We start from the raw sequence: 24,662 nt of genomic DNA on the forward strand, positions 1-24,662 counted from the left end.
GGTCCGTGTGATGGGTCCCTTCCTGCTCCATCTTCTTCAGGCTGGCAGGTGAGAAGCACGGAGCGGTGGGGAAAGGCCAAAGCAAACCACACAGGGGACAATTAAATACATGAGAGCCTGGTAGATGCGGATGGATGGAGACATGGAAGCACACGCGGTGCGAGGCAAGATGCTCTGGCCACTGGCACCAGGGGTGGCTGCAGCCCCATGGTCAAGGCCGGCAGCAGGGCAGCCCCAGCCAGCGGGAAAGCATGGGGAGACAAGGGGAGTACTGCGGTGTATCATCCACTAAGCTGTGGGCTCTGCAGTAAAGAAGGTAACTGTTCTGGTAGAAATTTGTGCTTTAATATATTTTTGTTTGTTTGTTTAAAACAAGTTCCCACTTCCCTGAGGAAGCCCTGTCCAACATTCCCAAGGAAACATGGGGGTGTTTGTTTTCCTCCATCATTTGCTCTTCACGTTTCTTCATTCCTATTTTTAGTCTTTCCTTCTTTTCTGTGTGTTTCTGTTTCTTTCCTTTCTTCTCTCTCTCTCACTCTCGTGCACGTGCTTTTAAAAAACGTTTGTCTTTATTTTTATATTTTGTTCTAGACATTATGACTTTCTCAAGGAGTGCTCCAGTTCTGAACCAGATCCCTTCGTGTGGTCATGCCTGTCAAGTCTTTGGTAACATATGGACACTTTGGTGTGCCAGTGAGGAGGGGAGGAAGAGGAGCAGAGGTGGCTGAGTAGGAAGGGAGCAGGAATGTCTTGGTCTGAAGACAGGAGCGCTCTCTTGCCATCATCTGAGCAGCACATAAAGGAAGAAAGTCAATGGGCCACAAAGACAAGGGCTGTGCAGGGCCGGAACACCGCTTCCTGGAAGAGCAACCGCTGCCAGCCGAGGAGAGAGAAAAAGAATTAGTGATGGGACAGATCCAGAGCTCACCAAACAAGTCAGCACACACCACTGTCTCTGCCTCTCCTCCCACTCCAAACCACAAAGCACCTCCCAGATACATTGAAAGATCTTTCCGGCCTTCCCTGGACATTCTCAAGGCTTCCCAAAACTATTTATTTTCCAACTTGGAGAAAAGGTTAAATCTTGGTTATTTTTGCAATTCAACCCCCCTTTCTTCCCCAGAAGATTCAACTTGAGTCAAACAAAAGGTTCTGCTTGTGTTTTGGTTACAGCGTGGCCATCCTAGGCTGAAATGGATCTTTACCTGAACCTAAAATTTCAAAAATCTTTTTGAGACATTATGTTGTTTCCTCCTTCATCTTTGGAGTTAAGAAAGCTGCTAAAACTTCCTCCACAAGGCTTTTTCCTTCAAAAACAAATAGGACAAATTGAACCTTGCTCAAAAGTGCCTGTCTGGCTCTGGTTTTCATGCTCGGAACATCTGGTGGATAACATCCACCTGAGGAATGTTATTGAGGGCACAGGCAGGACCAAGGCATGAGGCACACCAGTGATTCCTGCCCAAAGACTAATGCCTAGATACTGCTTATGCACCTTGCTGTGGCTTCAACCTACAGTGCGCTTCAGTGAGTGTGGGATTACCTCCGTTTCTGCAATGCTTGCACCAGGATGATGTGAATGGACTGGAAAGGGGCTGGTGGGATTTAGCTCAAGCATTCTGTCCGGGTTTTGGATGGGATAGAGTTAATTTTCTTCCTAGTAGCTGGTGCAGTGCTGTGTTTTGGCTTTAGTCTAAGAACAATGCTGATAACACACTGATGTTTTAGTTGTTGCTAAGTAGCACTTACTCTGGTCAAGGACTTTTCAGTCTCATGCTCTGCCAGCGAGGAGGGACATGAGAAACCAGGAGGGAGCAAAGCCAGGACACCTGACCCAAACTACCCAAAGGGGTATTTCATACCACAGCACATCATGCTCACTATATAAACTGGGGGAGTCACCCGGAAGGGACTGATCGCTGCTCAGGTTGGGCTGGGTATCGGTCAGTGGGTGATGAGCAATTGTATTGTGCATCACTGCTGTTTATTGTTTGTTTTTTCCCTTTCCCTTTTAGTTTTACATTCTCTCACCTCGTTATTTCCCTTATCATCATCATTATTATTATTATTAGTATTATATTGTACTTCAGTTATTAAACTGTTTGTATCTCAACCTGCTGGTTTTACATTCTTTCGATTCTCCTTCCCTCCCCTTGTCCCAGGAGGGGAGAAGGGGCAGTGAGCAAGAGGCTGTGTGGTGCTGAGTTACCGGCTGGGTCTAAACCACGACACTGTCAGGATTGGAAAGGAGGTGATATACAGCTTGGGTAACTTGCTCCCATCCTTCACGGGCAATACCCTGCCTGGCAGTGCCTCCCTGCTCAGAGCACAATGGGAAGAAGCCCAGCCCTCCCTGGATCCAGGCCCCAAAAGGCAGATTTTTTTCCTGGAGAAGAACTGACTTCATGCTGCAGAGGCCATTAGAGCCTGCAGAAGGTACTTCCCTTTCCACAGCTCCCATTCCTAGGGATTCCAGGAAAGGAGACATTGCAGAAACCTTCAGCTGGTGTTGGGTTTGGGATGACACCCCCAACCCAACATACGGGTGCAGACTTCAGCATGCTGGTGTCTGGCAGCGCAGTCCCTACAAGATCTGATTGTTCCTCTGAGCTCTTCCTAACTCACAACTGTGAAGAACAAGTTCAAGAGTCTGACACCCCTCTGCTGACTTCTGCTGATGGAGTCAATGTTCTTGTTGAGTCCTACCAAAACATCAATATGGTCTGAAATTAGCTGTGCATCCCCAGCACATGTGTTCATGTATGCACTCCCACCCACTTGATTCCTCTGAGGCATGCACACTCTCACCCTTATTCGGTCCAACTGGCTTCCTTGGGCAGTCCCCCTTTTTCAGAGTGACATCATCGATGGCAATGTCCCCCTCATAGCTTGTGCCCCGGACACCTTCGAAGATGATCTGCAATCAGAGCATGGGACACATCCCAGTGTGAGGCTGCAGTTGTAAAGGACCTTTCCCACGCTGTGGGGCTCTGCAGAGCTGAGGAGGGCACAGACCAGATCTTATCAGATCCCCAAGTTTATGATTCTTTCCTGTTTCGCTGGTACTCATAGGATCTGAAGAGCTGGACTCCACTGCTTACGGGACCAAGCCCTATGTACTGAGTGTTTGTGGAGTAATAAATGAGCGTGTAGAGCTCTGCTATATTAAGGGTGCTGCACTAACTAACCAACCGATACCGAACAGCGCTCGCAAGAGTAACTACGTTATTATTATTTCAAAGTACCCAAAAGCATGCTGGGCATTTTGCCACAGTGCCACAACTTAACAGTTTGCACAGGCCCAGCTCTCACAAACAAACCTACATCAGCAAAGTAGCATGTTGGGCAAAAACATCAGCAATAAAACATCCAGTGATGAAGCAGCCCATCTCCTGAGTACACCTAAGCCACTTGATAAGCAGATACAGAATGCATCATTCATATTCACAAGATGTCCTACAGTCCTAAACCAGGGGGACAGTGGGGGTGTGCTCTTGCAGCACATGGTAGAAGAAACCTCTAGTGCTCAAAGTCACTTTACACCAACAGGCCAGCACCAAGAGAGCTGTCACACAGACCTGATACCAGAAGGAGCTCTTTGACAAGCAGTTTCCAGACCAGCAATAATCATAAAATTTATAGTGCCAAACTGATGCTTGCACATAACAACATTGAGTGGCTTCAGCGAGAAGTGGATTTGATTTATGTGCATCCACCAAGCTTTTGTCTTGTCCCAGTGACCCTGGGGGTGGAGAGCACCCAGTGCCCTCTCTGTGTCCAACCAGCCCCTGTGCCGTGGAGGCAGATCTCTGCTGGGAAGTCTCCTACAGTCCATGGCACATGGACCTTGGCTGTGGACCTGACTTACCTGGAAGGGCCCGGGTGGGTTGATGGGCACATGTGCTTGCTGCCACATATTCCCCCTGTTCCCACTGAGCGACCAGACCTGGGTGTCGATGGCTCGCTTGTTCCGCACGCGAACTAGCAGGTTCAAGGAGCCTGTAGGAGAGAAACCAGGCGCTGGTGTGCACAACCCTGCGTACCGGGCTAGCACAGCTCTGGAGCTCAGCCCTGAACCACAGCTGTATGCTCAGGGACAGCCTGCAGAGCCCCAGCGGTAACCTCTGCAGGGAGCCAGCTTTTTCCTGGGTTGATGGGCAAGTGCCACTGGCAATGCTTCATCCATCTGGGCTATCCGAGGGAGGACGAAGACCCAGATGAACACAAAAGACAGGACGGGGAAGAAGCAGTCTGTAGCATGGCTGGGGTGGCACAAGAAGCGGGTGACAGAAACGTTAGCTGCAAGGGACCTCCAGAGGCGTCCCATCCAACCTCCTGCTTGAAGCTGTCTCCAGCTCTACATGAGGGTATCATGGCTTTGCCTGATCAAGTCTTGAAATCTCCTGAGGAAATAAATGCTGGGGGGCATTGCCTGTACCGTACTGTCTGTACCATCCCAGCCCCACGTTTCCAGAGGGACATGAAGACCCTCTGAATCAACACTGACTTCCAAGTTCTTTCAAACAAAGCAACTCTCAAAAGGTTTTGTCTGCCTTTAAACCAAAACCTAAGCCAGCAAATCTCAAAAGCATTTCCAGTTCTCACTTTGAAAACAGTGTCACAGCCCCCTGCCCTCCACCCACAAATGACACTATCTCAGTTTGTCTTCCTGCAGCATATTTTTAGCTGGTTTTTTTTTTTCCCATTTTTGTTTCAGTGAAAAACCATTTTAAAACATTCACTCAGGATTAAAACACTTTTTTTCTCTCTCTTTTTTTTTTTCCAATTCAGCTGATGAACCAAAAAATCAATCAATCAATCACAATTCTAGTCATGCTGTCACTCATCAGTGTTTGTGGTCTCCATACACAGACATATTACATCTGAGAGCAGAGAGGCAATAATAACCCTTACTTATTTGTCTATAGTCTGTCTGCACCTGGGATGCTGCATTCTGCCCAGGTATGCCCTACTGAGATGCAGAAGTGAGAGGTCAGGGGAAGAAGCAGCGAAAGAGATTCTCCTGTGTAACCTTCCTCCCACATGATCCCCCGAAAATCTTCATTCTTGGCACATCACTGTGTGAAGGACAGGGACCTGGAAGTATCCCTGTCAAGTACCTGGCTGTCAGAAAGCAAGAGATACATCACAGGGAGTTCAGAGATGTGTAATAAAGATGATGAAATGTTTAGATTCTGAATGGTTGGCTTACCAGAAAAGGTTAAAAGAATGAAATATGCGTGTAATTTACTGAACTGATGAAAGAGTGGCATGTTGTGCCTGGAAATATTCACAAGTGTTGGCACCAAGTTAAGCTGAGAAAACTAGATGAAGGCCTGATGGGACAGAGAGAGTGTATCCAATTCCCTTCCCCAGTGGTACCCATTTTGGGATGCATACCACAACCCAAGACAAGGAGTGAAGTAATTTGTTTCTCTCTCTTTTGAGACTAGCTGGCACTGCATGACCCTGGGGAGACAGAAATAAGTGGGTGGGATCTCCCTCCTGGAAACATGCTGCCAAGGACAAGAAGTCACTACGGGAGCCTCCAGCGAAACCAGCCTTGAGCTGCTGGTTTCTTAGTGCCTGTCCTGCCCTCAGGAGCTTCCTACAAGGGAAAGTCTGTCTAAGAAAGATACCTAGTCCTCACAGAGGCCCTTGGCCAAACTGATGGCCCATGCAGGAACTGCATAACCCCATCGATCAACATCAATGCAGGAAAGATAATTACAGACACCAGGGCTGGTGAGGTTTGGGAATTGAGAGTGAATGAAGAATTATTATGAAGCTGCTAGCAAGCAAGCATTAAAACCAACTGTTGCCTATTCTATCCTCAAAAGGGGACTTGCAGCCAGGATCTGCCACTCAAAGGCCTGAGCAGCACTGGGACAAATCAGGCAGCAAATGAACTTTGATGACCTGGGAAAAAGTCAAGGTGAGATATAGAAAGGGATCCAGAGAAGTATCTGGAACGCAGATTAGTACTCTCAAAGCACTGGCTGTGAATGCCTGGCCTAAACCCAAACCAAGCCTGAGCATATCCTGGCTGACAACTCCACGCCCTTCCAGCATCAGGAAAAATGTTTCAACCTTTTGGCCCCCGAATTCCCTAATAGAACAATACTGAATATGAACAGACATTCTTCAAATGGTTCGCAATTGGAAAAGAAGCTCCCTTACCTACTCACAACATGCAGTGTTTCACCACCCCTGTCTACACATGGAAAACTGAAGGTCAAAACAGATGAACAGCATGCCCCTCACTGTCTTACACATCAGTCAGAGTTGTGAAGGGGAGCCTGATCTCATAGTCCTACCTGCAATCCCTGCTAAATTACAGAGCCTCCCTGAGGCTGGGAAAGAATGACAACACCTCCCTTTCCCAGCAATGCTGTCCCTGGGAATGCACTTCTGGAAGGTGTGACAGAGACTCCAGGACTTGGAACTAAACAGGGATGAAGCCTCTATCCTATCTGAACTGTGTCCACAGTGTTGTAGATGTTAAAGATTACGCAGATCTTCTAATTTATTCACTTCTACCATATGTCAGTCTGCCACAAGCTACCAGCCAAGTTTAAGGGCACGTAGCCTGAAATGGGGGTACCTAGAAATGAACCTTCAGGTCTGAGCTCCAGGTAGAGCCACAAAACATTGCAGTCCTGGGCTACAGAAATCTCCAAGTCATCTTTCCAGTTGCTCAGAGCTTCTTTATCTCCATTTTCCACTCTCGCTCCAAAAGCCAATTTGTGTGATGTAATGAGTGCTGCAGAGCTTTGTATTTTCCAAGGGAAAGCTCTGGGTTCAGCCTGCTGCCTTAAAATCAAATGTTGTTCCAGGATCCCACTTACAGTCATGAAAATCCATGGATTAAGTCCCAGGCTAAAAAGGGAAGTGGAGCCTATGTAGATATTGACATCCATAGCACCTGATCTCTGGTGAATTCACACCTGCCCACACCTACGTCTGTGCAATCTAGCAATACCCATCTCATGCCTTATTAACCATCTTCACTTCCCATGTAGCTTCCAGCATGCCGCACAAGTTCAGACCAAACCAGCCACCTGATGCTTGTAAGGTGCCCCTCCTAGAGCACAGACTACATATCAAAATCCCACTTTGCAGGAGGTGGCTAATGCACGGTCCATGCACATGTGGGGTGTGAGAAACTCATTCGCAGCTCTGAAGTGACTTGCCACGTGATCCTCAGCAAACTGCTTTTACCTACTTGTATCTGCTGACATGATATGATGATGATATTCCAGAAGGACAGTAACACTCACTCAATTAGAGGGGAATTCAGGAACACAGCAAACATTTTAGGAGACCTGAGCGAGAAGACACTAGAGAACAGAAGTGCCTGAGCTCATCATCTGCCTTTCCAATGGTCACAAAATGACGAACCAAAAGGACCTGCTTTCCAACCCCCAAGCCTCCACCAGTAGAGGTGTGAAAGGCCCATCTGGGATGTCCTCCAGCGCCAGCTCTTGCAGCCACCCGTTTTGCCTGGTTTTATACTACAAACATGCCTAGTTTCCTGTATCAGAGTCCAAATCCAGCTGGCCAGTTTCGTTATGTATTCCTGTCATTGTCACCCTTTCCCATCTCCCCCATCTGGCATTTCCTAAGGGCACCTGCTGGTAAGGCACACACAAAGACAGGCCATCTATCTGCTGCTAAATCTCTCCAGCTGACCAGAGACAGACAAACACAGGGGAAATCCCAGGACACCAGCAATCCTGTTGTAACCTGTCCCCATACAAGGCAATCTTTGCATTTGTCTTGTAATCTGTATTATTCCTTCTTCCTAATCAAAAGGTAGAATAAAGGCCAGTGACGAGCGACGAGGAATCAATTACAGGGAGAGTGAGCCGTACCTTCTGCTGGCTGCCTTTAAGACCAGAGCTGGCATTTCAAAAGAGTGGCACTCACGCAAAAGAGCACCAGCTGGGCCGCCAGATAGAGTAGCCCAAGGGATGCCTTTAAATGTTACCTTCTCACAACAAGAAAAGGTTGCCTCTCAGTTTCCAGGGGATGGGGACTTCACTGTTGCATTGAATAGTAGTGTAGATCCAGAAGAGCCAGTGCAGTCAGGACTGGGAGGGAGGCATTTACAGGGTCTGTGAAGGCAGGGCCCCAGGCACAGTCTGCGTGGGATGGCAGAGAAGGTAATGTTTTCTCAAGAACTCTCCATGGGGCAGCTGTTGGGGATTAATGCTGGGAGACTGGGTGGGGAAAGGCTGAGGCACAGCTCAGTATTTGCAGCAATGATGGAAGGCGGGCAGCCAGAGGGGCTAGGAAGCAAAGAGAATTAGACACTGCATGCTGAGAGATGGGGTGCTGTGCCAAATGCAGAAGAACTCCATGGGATGGCAGGGAAGGCTGTTGGGATCCACAGCCCGGAGCTGAGCTGGCTGCAGGCTTGCATGCAGCCTGGTCTCCCTGTGACTCCTTGCTGTGCTCCTGCAGGATCCCTGCTCCAGCACGTCGGAGATCTCAGATCAGCTATCCATGAGTAATCCTCTCTGCACCCCTGGTTTAGGTTTGGCACCTAACTAGGAATACAGGGCTGAAACCCCTTGTGGAAATTCCCATGGCATTTCAACTGGAGGCAAGACAGACTGAGATAAAAATAAACTGATTAATGGCAAGAGATACCCAGTGGATGGAAAGAGATACACTGTGGAGAGGACTCAGACCTTGTATAGCCTGGCAGATTCACTTGCAGATCCAGCATGAGGGCTAAAACCAAGCCAGGGAGAAAAAAAATCTCTTACCTTTCTAACAGGGGCTCTGAGCATTTCCTTAAGTGGGGTTTAGTGTTACTACCACTGATCACAAACTTTAAGCCCAAAGCTTAGTGCAGGCAAATATCAGGAGTGATTGACAGTCCCCAGAAAGAATCTATTACTGTTCATAATCTCTGCAACAAACACAGGTCCCTTTCCCTATCTCATCTAAACTGATGTTAATGAATAGCAGTCAGTGTCAGACTGGTCTCAGTTACAGTACTGTGGGGGAAAGCTACTGCTCTGAGAGCTAGAAAGCAGAGGGTGGAAAAACAATTGTAGCACAGATGGAGATGAAGAAATAATATCAGCTTGTACTGACTCATAATTTCTAGGAATGCAAGTTGTCTTTGTGCCATGATAGGATGTATTTACTCTGTCACAGTCTCTAAGGATGCTTCATACATTACATATGTGGAGTAAGACAATTAAAGCCTCTCGGCTACTTTCCATTCCTGATTAGAGAGAGCTTTATCTTTACATGTCTTTAACAGATCTCAGCTTGGTGTGCAGGGTCCACTCACAGGATCACTACACAGACCCCTTCCTGCAGCCATCGCTTCAGTAACTTCAAAGCACAGGGTTCAGACAGCTTATCAACAGTGAGAAAATGGAGTCTTGGCCAGAGTTTGGAAAGCACCACTATCCCACCTCTACTCATCCCCATCGGCTTTAGAGAGGCACCGAGCATTTTCAGTGCTGTGCTGCAGGCCGGCTAATTGCTATGGGACGCTCTCTTTCTGCTTCGTTACACTGGGGAGGCTATAGTGAAAGGAATCAAGGGAATCAAAGCCTCCAGTTCCCTGCTGTGGCTGGGACTTTCTGGGGATATGAACAGCAATATGGTAAGTTTCGATTGGCAATGTTTCCCCTACAGCAAACCTGTGAAAATTACTTGTATCTGGCTACAGGGAATTTCCTTTGGATTTTACTGTGGATTTAAAAAAATCAAAGAACCACACACATTTCCACCCCTGACCTCATAAACCACCATCAAATGAGGATGAGCTTGAAGCAACATCCCCTGACATGGTAAAGCCGATTGCACAGATTGATCTATGATCCATCACTATACATCTGACCTGTCTGGCATGCATATGAATTTTGGGATGGAGGGAATGGACTAGCAAAGAAGCAACAACACTGCACTGTAAAGAGACAAAGCGGACATGTAGCTGATCCCTGGGGAAGACATGCTGGGCAATAGAACCTGGGGCATGCAGCCAGTGGGGTAAATTCAATGGTATGGTCAGTCTGCCTCGTGATGAGTGCTAATGGGAGGAAGGCAGGCCAACTACAGCTACAGCTCCTTCTCTCCAGCATATCCCCACCTGTCTGTGTACACAGAGAGCAGATGGTGATATGGTAGGAGCAGACTTGCAATGGAGCTATGCTTGAGCTCCTTTGCTCATTTGAACCATGGTTTAATTAGAGAAAGTGTTGGCATAGAAAGATGAATGATACAAGACTTCCATCTCTGATGCTGTGTGTATGGAACTAAATCCTGCCACCCCTTTTCATGGTAAATTCCCTCAGAGGTTGTTTGTGTCCAGTAACAGGCTTTCTCTGTGTGGACGACAGGATGTGGTTTAAGGAATTAAAAAAAGGGAGGAAAAAAATCTCCACGCTCCATAATATTAAATTTATGCTACCCCAGAAGAACAAAGGCCCACCCAATACGCAGCCAGAGCAGAGTAGGAGAGTACAGAATCTGGCAATTAAAAGACAAAAATTGGGAGTCCTCGGGCTTTTCGCCAACTTCACGTCTGATTCATTATACCATCTTGCTTAATCACATCCCAGACTGTGTCCTTCCCTACAGACCAGATGGGGTGTCTGGCTCCCATTCCCAAGCCCAGCTGTGTTTTCACAGCCCCTGAATGCAGCCGCAGGCAGCGGCTCTGTTCCCATGCGCCAGCTCACCACGCTGCTGCGCTGCACAGCGCCTGCCCATGGCCAGCACGGGAGTTATCATGCGATTTCACAGCACGTCTGACCACGGGATCGGGTTAGAAGCAAGTTCCCTCTGCCTATCGCTTGCCGAGCTATGGTCCCACTTGCCTTCAGTGCAGACACTCAGACTAATAGTAACCACGTCTTCAAGCTTCCCCACAGCTCCTGGAGACCTCTTGCCCTCTGTAGGCAAAGGGAGGCAGGCAGGCAGGCAGGATGCTGCCTACCACTGTCTCAGCTGGATGTGTGCTTATTTACAGCCCACCGAAGCAGAAAACAAACGGCATTGTGAGCTGAGCGAGACTCCAACCACCTGCGCTTGAGCACACGTCCCCCTTTGTTGTCAAGCCTGGCATGGAGAATGTGCACCCAGCTTCTCCAGAGCTTGCTCTTCCCAGCCCCAGCTCAGGGGACGCAAATGCTTTCCCAGAGAGGTGGTCACTGACCCATATCCATGGGACTGGGAAGCACCCAGTAATCTCAGGGTCAATGATGGGAAGGACTTTGGTGTGTGTCCCCTGCTTGCTTATTGAGCAGGATGGTGCTTGAGCTGCCTTGCTGGTCTCTCTGCTCTCCACCAGCACCAAATATGGTGATGTTCCATCATGAGATGGAGATCCCCCCTGTGTTTCATCCTGCCTTGCTACAGCCTCCTCGATGCTGGTATATGCAGCATGCTGTGAAAAGGCACTGTCTGGATGCAGACAACTTCCTATGTGCTCTGTCCCCTCTGTGCCACTGTAATTCATGCTAACGCTCCAGCTCCTTGCGTGACTCCCTCCATAACCACTATGTGTGATAATTTACAACATCTGTCTGTCCATACACCTCTCTACACAGAGATTCTTTCTTATGAGATTTCTCACTCTTCAGGAAATACCACCAGCGCCAGAAGGGGGGAATTTGCATTACAAGAAAACCCATATATTTGTCAGAATTGTCTCCTGATGTTTTATACTCCAGACTTGCCTCAACAGCTTGTTTTTATCCAGAGCGCCTTGTAAAAGCTGAGGATGTGCACCCTTAGAGACCTCCCAATCTAAAAAGGAGAGGATGTAACTGTGGAAAGAAGTCCTCCTGGACATTTTGAGCAGAACTCCATCTCTAGAAATTGAGAACAACCCTTTGCCCTAAGGGGTACCTCCTTTTATCTGGGGCTTGCCCTTTTGCTTCTAGCAAAGATCCTCCATACTAACACACACAGAGAATGTAGCCTGCCTGAAGGCACGGAGCAGGGTGAGAGATCTCCTGGTCTCAGTGCAGTTGTGCAGCTCCTCTTCTATACACTCAGCCCTAAAAAAGGAGTTATGACCTTTCCATAGCCACTGCTTCTAACTATGTAGCCAAAAGCTTTCCTTGCCTTCTGGGAGCTCTCCAAGCAAGCCTGCAATGATACGATCTACGTAAATGCAGAGCAGGCAGAAATAGATCCTTCCCAGACAGCAGTGTTGCATTCCTTGCTGAGCTTGAATAGATAAAACTAGACAGCTGGATCGAATCTTTGTTTTTGTCTGTTTAAGAGGAAAAAAACCTCTCATCAGTGAAATTCTGTTCGGAGGGAAGATGTACAAAAGGTACAAAGTGTCTGACCAGGGAAAGCTGGCTGCGGTAGCAGAAGGAAAGACGATTTTAGCAGGGCAAGGGGAACGGATGTTTCAGGGTTAAATTCAGAGTTGGTCACTTGTCAAGGCCATGGCTGCGTAAGAGCCCAATGTTCTCTGAGCCCTGGATCCTCAGCACTGACATCTATGCCTTCATTTCTGCAGCTTCGGGCAAGCAGGTTGTGATTTGCCAATGGGAACGCACCTACAAAGCCCTGACTCTTGCCCAGTGCAAGGCAGGCAGCTTCTGTGTGCAGGAAAACAGGCCAGCCCTGCTGCCTTTATTGTGGCCCTAATCCTCCCAAACATGGCACCGTTTTTCCTTTAATTTAATGAGCAACCATTTCTGCACCATTTCTGGTGGGTGCATGGGGCAGGAGGACAGAAGGCATGTGAATTTGCCTTTACTGGGCATGTCATGGGGAAAGGGGCTGGCCACAGCTTCAGCTGCCAGCAAAACCATGTGCACAGGGGCTTGGTATGTCCAGATACAGCTCCAAAAGAGGTCCAGAGGGTGAGTTGGTTGGGTCAGACTCCAGTTTCTCCGAAGTCGGAAGACAGCCAGTGTTGGTCTTTGTCAGACACACCAACTTTTCTCACCTGGCTGCCTCCATCACTCACTGGTCTCCTAAAGCTGAGCACTGTAAATTAGAGCATCTAGATTAATTTCAACCTCCAGAATGGACTGTCTGGATTATGGTCCTAAATTCCTACAGAGGGCACATGCCAGACCATAATTTCTCATTACAAAGACCAAGTCCAAGGCAGGGCTTGTGTCCTACTCTGATAAAGCAGCTGTGAAGAGCCTCCACAGGCAGCAGTGCCGGCCAGATGGACAGGATCATTGCACTTGTTCTGTGCCTCAGGCGAGTGAGTTGCAGCAGTCCATCTTTCCTCCCCTCTAATGTTTTCTGGAACCAAGCAGTTTGAAGGCAGCCAGGCAGCTCCTTCCCTCTTACAGTACCTGGTGGACCCCAGAAGTGCTGGCTTCTAACTTAGGGAGGAAAGGCCAGCCTAGAGGAATGTAGCAAGAAGAAGACCATGTTTAGGCAACTTTTCCCACCAATTCTGCAGACTCAGGAAGCCATCGGTGTGAACTATAGCTGCTGTGGGGTCTGCTTGCTCCTTGTTCACCTTCTGATTTGTGGCATGCCCATATGCCTCCAGGCAAATGCTCTCTCTTCTCCCAACTTTCACCTTTGCCACCAGAGACAGCTGGGTCCTTTGTGCAATGTATGTGCTCAGCTCTCAGACTGAAGAGCACGCACTGTGCTCAGCTCTCTCAGATGAGCTGAAACAGAAGTCTGCTTCACAAACACTGCCAGGTTTAAAAGAGCATAACAGCCAGACGAGTGGAGTCTGCCTCCCTTGCTTTTGTGGGCAAGCTTTGCAAAGACCTCAGCCAGAGAGGAGGGAGCCTCTCAGAGCCCCCAGATACAAGTTCTGTGTGTGGGAGTGTTCCTGACAAAAATCCTGCAGAAGCAGTGTAGTCTTGCTGAGGGAGCCTTTGCCTGTCTTTTATATATCCCTATTAACAACCTATTTCCCCATCATCACCTAGTCTGTGGTCTCTTAGTCCCAGGAGCCAAACACAGGGCAGCTGCACGGCTGCAGGGCTTGGAGCAGATGGGCTGTTTTAGTGTGATGCTGAAGCCAGCAAGACAGCAGGAACAAGCAGCTGAGATCACATATTCTTCCTGTTGAAGAAAGCACTCAAAATCTGCTCCCTGGACATCTCCTCTGCCTCACCCTAGGAGTACTGAGAGGTGAGTGTTTCAGGCCTGGGAAGCAGTTTGCTGCAGGAACGCTGTTAGAGTAGGCTGTGCTCCCCGGCTTTGGGGCAGGATGCATTATAGCAAGAGACTCCTTTCGATTTCATTCCTGGCTGTACTTTCACCAGAAAATTTCCATGGCACTGGCTGATAGAGTGAGACTCACAACCTGGATCTGCAAACTCCTTCAATTCAAGTGCTGGGTGCCTGCCGTCCCTGCAGAGCTCTCTCTGGGAGAGGCAGTCACTCCTGGAAGTAATGGTGATGACTGACACTTGTTGAGCATTTTTTGATTTTCTGGGAAGCATTTCAACACATGTTACAAAATCATGTCTTGTTAAAGATTGGGATGGTTGCACAAGTAGTGCTAGATATTTGTGCACTCTGCCCTCCCCAGCCTTTATCCTGTCAGAGCGCCCAGGGTGTCTCCAGGTGTGCATCTGGAATGAGCAACTTCAGTCTCCACTTGTACAATCATGGCACTGGTGAAATAGTTAATGGTCCATGGAGAGAAGAGTGACCTGGGAGTGCTAAAGAAATAGCTGTATATGCACTGAGAAATAGGAAATACTCCTATTTCCTCTTAAGTGTCTGTTAAGTTTTGTATCTAGCAATTTCAGGGTCTGAATAATTGATGCAACACCCGATGTCTCAGGAGACAATCAGGTTGCAGTATATCTTTACAGCTAGTCAACTCCGAACAAGAAGGCTGCTGCTGTGAGCCAAGTCTGAATGGAAAGATGCTTCATGGAGAGGCTGAAGGAAGGCAGAGGGGATCATAGCAGCTTCCCACCTGATGAGTAACAGTGACTCAAATCAGGTGAGCAAAGAGCAAAGATGATTTGTGGGGATTCAGGGCATCTGTAAATGAATTGGTGTCAGCAATCTGTGCCCTTGACAACCTCCCCAACAAATTCTGCAGCAGGGATGTGTTCAGATTGTGACTGGTAAGACAGAAGAGTTGCCTTTTGAAGAAGGCAACACTTCAGTGGCTATCTGCACTGGGAACTTGATTCAGTGATGCACACTTGGATAAGTGTGAGGCAAAGAAAGGCAGGGATCAGTGCACCCAGATTCAAGATACTAAGCAGAATGCCTGCATCAACATGAAGACATGTTATTTGTAGAATAAAAATCATAGAATCATAGAATAGTAAGGTTGGAAAGGACCTTAAGATCATCTAGTTCCAACCCCCCTGCCATGGGCAGGGACACCTCACACTAAACCATGTGGCCCAAGGCTCTGTCCAACCTGGCCTTGAACACCTTCAGGGATGGAGCATCCACAACCTCCCTGGGCAAAAAATTACATACAGCCAATCCACATCTGAATATCTTTCCCTCCTCTCCATGTCTTCTTCAGGTTCACATGACAAGCTCTTGGCTTAGAGATGATTCAGTCCCACCTCGGCAAGCTGTGTCAAGCATGGCATTGATGCTCTTTGTAAGTAAACATCCAGTGAGGGTGTAGACACATAGTATTTACTGGGATCCCGCAAGAGTAACTGAAGAGAGTTCTCTGCCCTTGGTTATGCAGAAAGTTTGATTAGGTGATGTATTGGTCCCACCTGGTCTTAGTAATCTTTAAATCTATGCCTCTAATCTGAAGTTCACTGAAGTCTTTAGAAAAACAATGACTTCAACAGTCTTTGGTTCAGAGCCACTGCATTGAACCTACAAAGCTTGAATGACATTTTACAAATATGTGGTTATCTTGCCAGGTATTTCTAATCCTTGCTCATGATCATGGTATTTGTTTAACTTCCCCAAAAAACAAACAGTACCGGAAGAGACCACAATCTCTCCAAAGGGTCCACACCATAGCCCACAGGAAGCTGCTGGATGTCTGCGTAAAACATTAGTCAAATACACATTTATTGATGTAGAAATGAGTAAAGCCAAGAACCCCACTGAATAAGTGGAAAATGAAGAATATTAAAAAAACGGAATACGTTTTTTCATTACAAACTTCACTTAACTCTAACTGCAAGTTGTTTTCAAGAGCCTAGAGGGAAGTGAATCATACTCATTAGGAAAATCAGCCTCCCCTCAATCAATCCAGTGAAGTCATCTCTACCATGTAGAGTTATTGCACTGGAGATAATGGCATGGCTTTCCTGAAGGATGCATTTGCATATAAGGAAAACTTTATATATCCAACAGAATGCAGCTAACTCAAGGGTGCCACCTGTATAACTGCGTGCAGTAGCAGGGTGCTGTGTTCATAAACAAGGTTTGAGTAGGAATGAAGGAGCTACAATGTTGAATCTTACAAAAAGGATGTCTTCATGGTTCAAATTGCCTTTACACTGACATACCTATCAATCTGACAGCTCTGACTACTGTCACTTGTCAGAAACAAGATGCAGCCACATGGTATCTGCGCTAACACTAGTTCCCATGCGTGCTCATCCACCATGACCTCTGGAACAGCTTATGGCTTTCTTGAACTTGGATGCTGTGGCAAGTGATCTCATTGTTGCTGCTGACTCAGAAGCAAAATCCCTGTTCCTCACATTATCTTAGAATAGAATAGAATAAAATAGTATAGAATGGAATGGAATAGAATAGAAATAGGAATAGAATACTTCAGTTGGAAGGGACCGACAACCATCATTTAGTCCAACTGCCTGACTACTTCAATCACGTCTCCAGGAAGCCTGTCCTAGTGTCTGACCACACTCTCAGTAAAGAAATGTTTTCTATTATCTAGTCAGATCCTCCCCTGATGCAGTTTTGAACCATTCCCATGCGTCCTGTCACTGGGTACCGGCAAGAGATCAGCACCTCCCTTTCCACTTCTCCTCATGAAGCTGTAGAGAGCAATAAGTAGTTTACAATTTCATTGGAAGCTTCCCATCCTGATTATACATAGGCTAGGCTTAGCTGGGGTGGTCAGATAAGGTCTGTGTCAGTACTAAGCTGGAACAAGAGCACCTTTAACAGCACTATGAGCTTCACAGGTGCTGGATACATGCCAGAAAATGAGCCCATGCCCTGATTTCTGGGAGAGGAACTGGCCAAGACCATGACACTGCTAGTGCAGAAAGGAGGCTTAAAGCATAAAAATTGCAAGCCAAGAGCAGGGTCTTCAGACATTGCATTCGGTCAGGCGCAGCTCTTGAAGCTCAGGACTTGACACTTTCACTACAGGTAGCAGCTGAACAGTCCCATCTTGGGAAGTACCCCACGGCAAGGAGATCTCTTTGTCTTCTCTCCTCTCTGAGACCATACCTCGTCATAAGCCTGTATGTAGTGACTACTGCTATTAAAAACACAACAAACATAGTTTGAAAAGGGTCTACCAGTGAGCTCACAAATCAGAAGTAATCTAAAAAACCGCTGCTCTGCTACATCCTATGTCACTGCTTTTATGTAGGTACTCCTGAGAGCAATTAAACTCTTTGACCCAAGTGTTTTCTTCACAAGCACAGTCACTGGCTGATGAGATAGGGAGCTATTATAGTGTTGGCTACACAAAAAGCTAAATCCACTGAAATTTCCTCTTCCCTCTAAGCAATCTTCCTTGCAGGCCTCTCTTGCTGCAGGGCCTGCGAGAGCATCCAGCAGCGGGCAGGAGGCTGTGCAGATCATAACTTGGCTACCATTGAGCTAGGAGACATGAGAGACGTGGCACAAGACTGCAGTGGGAGCAGCCCATGGACAGCACTGTCCCATCAAAGCATACCCTGCCTAGGCAGCCCCTGGAAAGGGAGGAAGAGAAGTCTGATGGCTGAAGCAAGGACTTGAGGATCTGCTCCCAGCTGTGATGCTCACTCAACAAGCCAACTCGACAAAGAGGCTTTGTAAACTGGGCAACTGGTCACTGCCTGCTTTGGCTAACTCCCTCTCCTGAAGCAAGCAAGCAATTCCTCATTTGATGTATCTGTGCCTTCTGCAAGTAAGACACCCTTGGTTTTGAATACCTCATGGAAAAAAGATTTCTTTCCTTCCGCTCCCCCTGATTTTTGTGTTTGGGCTGGCAGGATTGTAGGGCAATGCAAATGCTTGCTCTGGAGGATGCTAGAGGAAGGAAAACCAACGGCCAGATAATTCCAGAAGAATGGGAATTGCCTCCAGGGAGCTCCTCTTCAACCTGCTCTCTCATATTCGACATCACCCTGCTCTGCTACTTGCTGAATATCTTATACCATGGCTACAAATGCTCCATTTGTATTCTGTTTCTCTCTTTCATCATATCTATTATAAACGAGTAGTGTCTGGGAACTCTCCCAAGGAAGATTTGCCTGGATGGCTATGGATATTTTATAGTCAAATTGTGAGAGTAAGCCAGCTTTCAAGTTCTGTAGAGGGGGGAAAAAAGGTAATAAAAGGGTTATTAAAAAAATAAATAAATGTTGGGATTTTATACAGCTTCTTTTCATAGTGACAAAGCTTTGGTTTGCTCCACAATGGAGCTGGAGCTGCTAGGAGAGGCTCGGTCTGGGAGATGTCCTGTTGCCAAGAGGAGCAATCTGGTAGGCTCTTGCTAAGTGCTATGGCTGGCTCAGCAGGGCTGGCATCTGGCTTTGTAGGACTGGGCTGGCACTGGGTGAGACAGGGGTTGGGGCTGCGTCTGCAGGCATCAGGTACAGCTGGCTATATGGGAGCAGGACATGGCCCAGGGTTGTAGTCACCCCATCTTTACCTTCCTATGGTTGCTTATGTGGTACAGGTAGAAGGCCAGGCTCTGTCTCCCCATCTCACAGGAGGAGCCCTAGTAAGGAGCCCTGTATCTGAGAGGCGCACTCTCTTCTAAGCCAGGGCTAAAGAAGACGACCTGAAGGAACTTGCTTTGCCCTCAGGCAGCCTGCCACTTCCTCAGTGGACTCTGAGAGGCCTTCAGCCACCAAGGACATAGATAGAGCCTGGCACCATCTGAACAAATCGAAGCTTTCTGGCAGGGTTTCACAACCTCCACACAAGCGAAATGAGCCAGGGAAAAACCAAAGTGCATTAGAAATGTAGATGAGCCATTAGACCTGCTGGTGAAACAGAGCGTGTCCCAAACGCAGGTTCATTCGTGCGTGTGCAGGGATGAGGACAGCTATGCCAGAGTGCTGCCAGCGTGGCAGTAAGGAAAACGACCAAGTAGCATAAGATTTAGTAAATAGCATAGTGGGAATGATAAAAAACAGGCAGTTTTAGGATTACCAGGCATTCCGATTTTTCCTGGAGAGGTCTCAGTTTCACCCTGGTGCCCCGATATGTAGAACAGAAGCCAAAACAATTACAGAATATAGTGACTGGCCCTGAAAGATATACTCTCTCCTGAGTAGAGAGCTGATACAAGGTACTGAAGTTCAATTTGCAGGCAGATATATTGTGGGTTCGCTAGACCAAGGCACATGTTCCACAGGCCAAGAGGAAAATAACTTTTTCTCATTTCTTTCTCTTTCATTTGCTGACTCTATCTAGTCAGTCTAATTTTTTAATAATTTATTTGCTCTCGGCTCAGCAGCACCCACCCTGGAAATCATTGTATGGCATTAAAGAGTCTATCCAACTCGTACAAATTCATCAGTCCCTTCGTGCAACAAGGGGAAGAACAGGGAGCAGGCAGGAGCAGCAACATGGAGTATGAAGGGAAAATCAACAGATATAAAAGGTGCCTGAAGCCAAGGAATAGAAAATTGTACTCTGCAACTTTCTTAGGTCTTGGGAGTCACTGCATCTTTTTCTCTGGGCAATTTGTGGGTAGAGAAAATGAATAAAGAGTTAAAACATTAAAAGCCAAAAACGTGTAATGAATTAATTCCCTGACATGCCCAGTCCACCCCATCTACAGACAGATCACCACATGAGAGCTGTGAAATAGAGCTCTCTTCCAAAAGGAAGCAAAAGTTGTTGGGCTTTTACTTTCCTTGTGAACTGAACTTGGAAGTATGACACACAGCTGTATTACTAATGGAAACAAAGCAAGAGAAGCCTCCTCCTTCCACATCTTCTTTCCTTGCCGGTCCCCCACTGGTCTGGTCCACCTTTCATTGCAATCACAAAGATGAGATCCCTTTCAAAGCCTCCAGGAGAAGACATGCAGGAATTGGGCAGCAATTGACTGACCACAGCAGGCAACTGCAGAGAAAAAGGGAGTTTGCCAGCCGGCATTAACAACTGGATTCTGTCAGCTGAGCAAGACCAGGAAAACCCAGTGTGCACCTATGTTGCCAGTGCTGTGCCTGAGCAACCTGCCACCATGTGAATACAGCACGGAGCAGCCTGGCTGCAGGGGGAATACAGGTGATGCAAACACGTCCGACATAGCCAGGCTCTGAGTGCAGACAGCAAATATGAACCCTCAGAGCAAAGACAGAGATGCAGACCTGCTTACTGACCCGCAGCCCAGCCCTTACCCCCTGGCACCCATGAGTCAAGGTTTCAGCCGCAACCCTACCGAGAGAAGGAGATCCCAGATTTTGCAGCTTAACCCCTCTGCTGTGCCACACACATGCGGAGATGTGGTGGCCAGGCTCAGGAGCATGTTCCCTCCCAGTGACATCAATGGTGCTGAGCAGAGTACTGTTAATTAACCCCGTTTATTGAAGGGCGGACACATTTCTGCCTGGGACCTGATTTTTCAGTCAGGCTCCAGTCCAGCAGGTGATTAATAACCCAGCGTGCCGTGGGAAGAGTGCATCTATTATTCAAATTAATGAAATTAATAATCAAGAGGTGACGAATTAGCAATTGCTCCTTGACTGGATATGGAAACTCATTAGTGTGCCAGGCGCTTCTGGGGTGCTTGCTGCACTCTTAGGCTTACAGATAGAGAGGAGGGGGTCAGGCAGAGCAGACAGACCCTTGGCACAGCTGAAGGAACCTGAATCCTGCCCACCCCAAAATAGCTGCAGCCACCACAGAGCCCTCTGGTGCGACAAAGCCCCTCCACTTCTGTCTCCCTGCCAATGGATGGACTGTCCACCTGCTGTTCTGCTGCCTGGAAAAAGGTGGCTGTGGCCATGAGTGGGGAAAATGTACACACATGGGTACAATGCTCTTTTTTGTGGAGAGTAGGGAGCCTTATACTAGAGGAGGATTGAGCCAGAGAGGAAAGGGTGATGGGTGACTGCAAGATACTGCCCTGAGGATGGGCTGCAACAGACTCACAACCCTGACACTGCTAGGGTGTGGGTAAAGGACAAGTATCTGACAGCAGCATCCCACCCTGGGATGCTTCGAGCACTGGACTAGGACTCCCACCCTCCTGAATTGCTGGCTGCAGGCACAGCTCATGGAGCCAGAGGCTGGAGGTCTCCCCCAACAGCCTGCACTATGCTGGGTTTACCCTTCCCCAGAAGGTACTCACCAATGTGCTTCCCGTACATGTGGTAGTAGAAGGAGACACAGTAATACTTGGCAGTAATGTTGTAGAGGGGGCTGATGAGCCGGGCTTTGTCTCCTGTTACCCGGGGCCGGGATGCTTCGATGAACATGTAATAACCTACAGAACAAGAGGGAAAGGTGGAGAAAGGCACTGCTTCTCCCTTTCTGCAAGTGGTGGGATGCTGGAGGCTGGGAGACCACTCCTCCTCTCAGAGACATGGCCTTGCTCTCCTCATTGGCTCTGCATCCACTGTGATCCCAGCCAGAGACACCTGCAGGATGTCTGCAGTGCCTCCCCTCTGCAGTATTGAGGGGAGAGCAGGACAGATGGGTACCAGCAGACCCTCTGTGAAAGCATGCAGCAGATGAATGCTTGAACATGTGCACACACATCTGTCTGGGTGCAAAATGAGCCTTTCTCCTGTGGCACGAGAAGCCCCAGAGCTGACTGCACTGTGTAAGGAGAAAACCAGAAAAACAAGGGAGAAAACATTGCAGCCTTATTTCTCTGCCTCAAGCTGAGGGAGTGAGTATTCGGTATATCTGGCCTAAACAATATTGTTGTCTAAAGAAAACAATACCAAGGTAGTTGTTAACAACTCAGGGAAGAACAGATTAGCTATTTAATTTGTTGGCATAGTTTTCAATGCTTGATCAGGCTGGTCTACTGAACACTAATGGGAAAAGCCATTACCTTATCTGACCATTGGATGTTTCCCATTTTTTCTGAGTTCAAAGATTTGTGCTTGCATACAAATTTACTTTCCTCATTAGAGAAAGGGGAAAGTAATGTCCAGCTAAAATGGGGGCATGTACTCTGTCCACAGCTAGCGTGAGCAATACACAACACCAGTCTCTTCCAGCTGGAGGTGAGGCACTTGCTGCCACCCCACAGGCAGCTCCCGCCTGGTCTCTCATGCTCCTGCTTAGTACTAAGGAGATCTGTCTGCCTCCACAAGACCTTCTTTAAGGAAACAACTGGCTAAAACCAGCAGGGTTGTTTCTAGTTGTTAGTGATGTTCTACTTGCTTATCCTTTTTTGACTTCAAAATAAGCATCAGATGAGACAAGGGCATTAGGCAGCAGGCAATTAGCTGGTAACAAGAACTAATGCTCACACTATTCCCTTAAACAAAGTCGTGGGTGTTTTAATTGTGTGTTTAACGCCAATCAGTAACATGCAAATTAACTGCCTGCTCCCTGCACCCCGTGCAGAGGAGGAGCGCGTTGTGTGGAAAGCAGATCAGCGCTCCACCAGCTCCCAGAGCTGCAGGACTCCTGACGAGCGACGGCGTACATCTCGCCTCCGCAGCCAAGCCAAAAGAACCCTAGACGTGTGCTTACCCTCCGGTGTACCACTGATGTCTGTGGGGGGCCCCGTGTTGACGGTGCGCTTGGGGTTCTGCGTCAGGGCGTTCTGCCGGGTCCAGTCAAAGTTGTCCATCTTGTCCTGCATGAAGCCGCAGATCTTCTCATCCTCAAAGCGGCAAGTGTTATCTGTGGGGAAGGGAATGGGGTGTTCAGCTGCTGCTTCTCAAACCTCCTCCCCAAGGTTGCCTGGGTGCCTGCAGCATGTCTCACAGCACTGCTACATCACCACTGAGGCTCTGCGTCAAGCTGGGGACAGATGGGCAGCCCCCAACCTCAGGAGGAAGGTGAAAAGGAGTGTATCTGTTATTAGTATGATTATGGAAGGCTTAATCCAGGTTGATGGATGTGATGGTTTGACAAAATGGAAGAAGGCTAAAGAGAAAGAGAGATTCTGCTGGGAGGTCTGAAGGGGCAAACATAGAGGAAGGTAAAAAAAAGCACTGAAAGCAAACAGGCCACAGAGGCTTTTAAACCAGAACAACTTGATGGTAGAATAATTTCCCCAGGAGAGAGGAAAAAGCTCCAGCAGATGACCCCCGCTTTGGGCTATATATTTAACTAAACTATGGCACACATGAAAAAAAATCAGCTGTGGAGAAGAGGTCATCTCAGTGCTATGAATGTGTCATTTAGCTAGAGTATATCCAATTTATACCAGCTAAAAGGCACATTTGATATTGCAGCTTATGCTGGTTCCCCTAACAAAATAAGTCATGTAGGTAAAAGATTTTTATGTAGGATCAACCACGTGTGCAGCAGGGCTCACTTTTATTACTACCACAAGACAGTTACACCCTACAGCAATATTGTAAGACAGGTGAAAAATCTTGTGCATAGACGTAACCCAATATCGTCTTGCAGAGATTGGAATGAATTGGACTTGACCAGGCTGAAGATGGTAACCTCTGTGGTAAAAAAGAGATTCCCAAGCCACAGAAAAAAAAAGGCCAAGAACCAGCTTTACACTGCAGACACAGTAGGAAAGGAATGGAGGAAACAGGCAGAAGAGAAAACTGGTCCAAGACCTGATGTAAAAAGTGCTTTGTGTTCTAAAAGGTCCCTGGGCAAAAACCAGAGCTGGAGAATGGGTTGAGAGCGGGATCTCAGACCTCGTGAGTGGCACAGACACAGTAAATGCAGATCTCTACCTTCTGCCTTTATATAAGAGCAAGGACGTGTGCTATGAAACTGAAAGATAAAGTACTTAAAAGCCATGGAAGAACACATACAGAGAGGAAATCCGGGCCCTTGCTAAAGGCTTGGGAAGTGCTAGAAACTTCATCTATGGCATGCTGGTGCAAGATTCATCTTTTTGGGGTTTTTCTCCCTCACTATTACTGTTATCATGCCTAGATGAAGAGAAGCCCAAATGTTTACTTGGGCTCCTACATTCCTGCATCTTCAGTGATGGTTTGTTCTGGTTCCTGGTCAGGAAGCTCTCTGTCCTAGCATGGGTGACTCTGGCAGAACATGTAGGGCAGAGCAGGGTCAGCAACCTATGGGCTGGGTGCCAAGGATGGGATGGGCTTTCTGCAATGCCAGAGCCAAAAGCTCCTGACATGGAACTCTGTGATTTGGATTTTCACACACCTTCCATGCACACCAAAATCTGCCATCTTGTACCAGAGAGGAAAGACCACCCATGAATGAACAGCATCTTCACTCTGAGATGCTACACCTCCTGGTTCCTACTCTGCAGCTAAGGCCCTCTGCATCCCCTCCCATTTGGAAATGGAAACAACCATCATCCAAACAGAAATCAATAGCCTGCACACCCCTGTGGTAGGGAAATGGGTTCCCCTTCTTGCCTGTCTCTCTCCAGCATTCCATCAAAGCTGTGAGAAAAGTGGAGGCAG

At 47.7% G+C, this 24,662-nt stretch overlaps 1 protein-coding gene across 1 annotated transcript in view; it reads right to left on the bottom strand.

Annotated features, from left to right (window-relative positions):
* Window positions 1–323: 323 nt before the first annotated feature.
* The window catches only part of MDGA1 (MAM domain containing glycosylphosphatidylinositol anchor 1), a 147,540-nt gene continuing 123,201 nt past the window's right edge, over window positions 324–24,662 (bottom strand). Inside the window, exons 13-18 of the mRNA XM_030499210.1 lie at window positions 22,780–22,932; window positions 21,419–21,553; window positions 3,869–3,999; window positions 2,809–2,917; window positions 2,626–2,702; window positions 324–873 (exon numbers count right to left, since the gene is read on the bottom strand). Coding sequence (XP_030355070.1) covers window positions 811–873; window positions 2,626–2,702; window positions 2,809–2,917; window positions 3,869–3,999; window positions 21,419–21,553; window positions 22,780–22,932 — 668 coding nt within the window. The 3' untranslated portion in view covers window positions 324–810. The remainder of the gene's footprint in view (window positions 874–2,625; window positions 2,703–2,808; window positions 2,918–3,868; window positions 4,000–21,418; window positions 21,554–22,779; window positions 22,933–24,662) is intronic.

This window comes from Strigops habroptila, chromosome 10 (assembly GCF_004027225.2).
Source record: "Strigops habroptila isolate Jane chromosome 10, bStrHab1.2.pri, whole genome shotgun sequence".
Classification (NCBI taxonomy): domain Eukaryota; kingdom Metazoa; phylum Chordata; class Aves; order Psittaciformes; family Psittacidae; genus Strigops; species Strigops habroptila.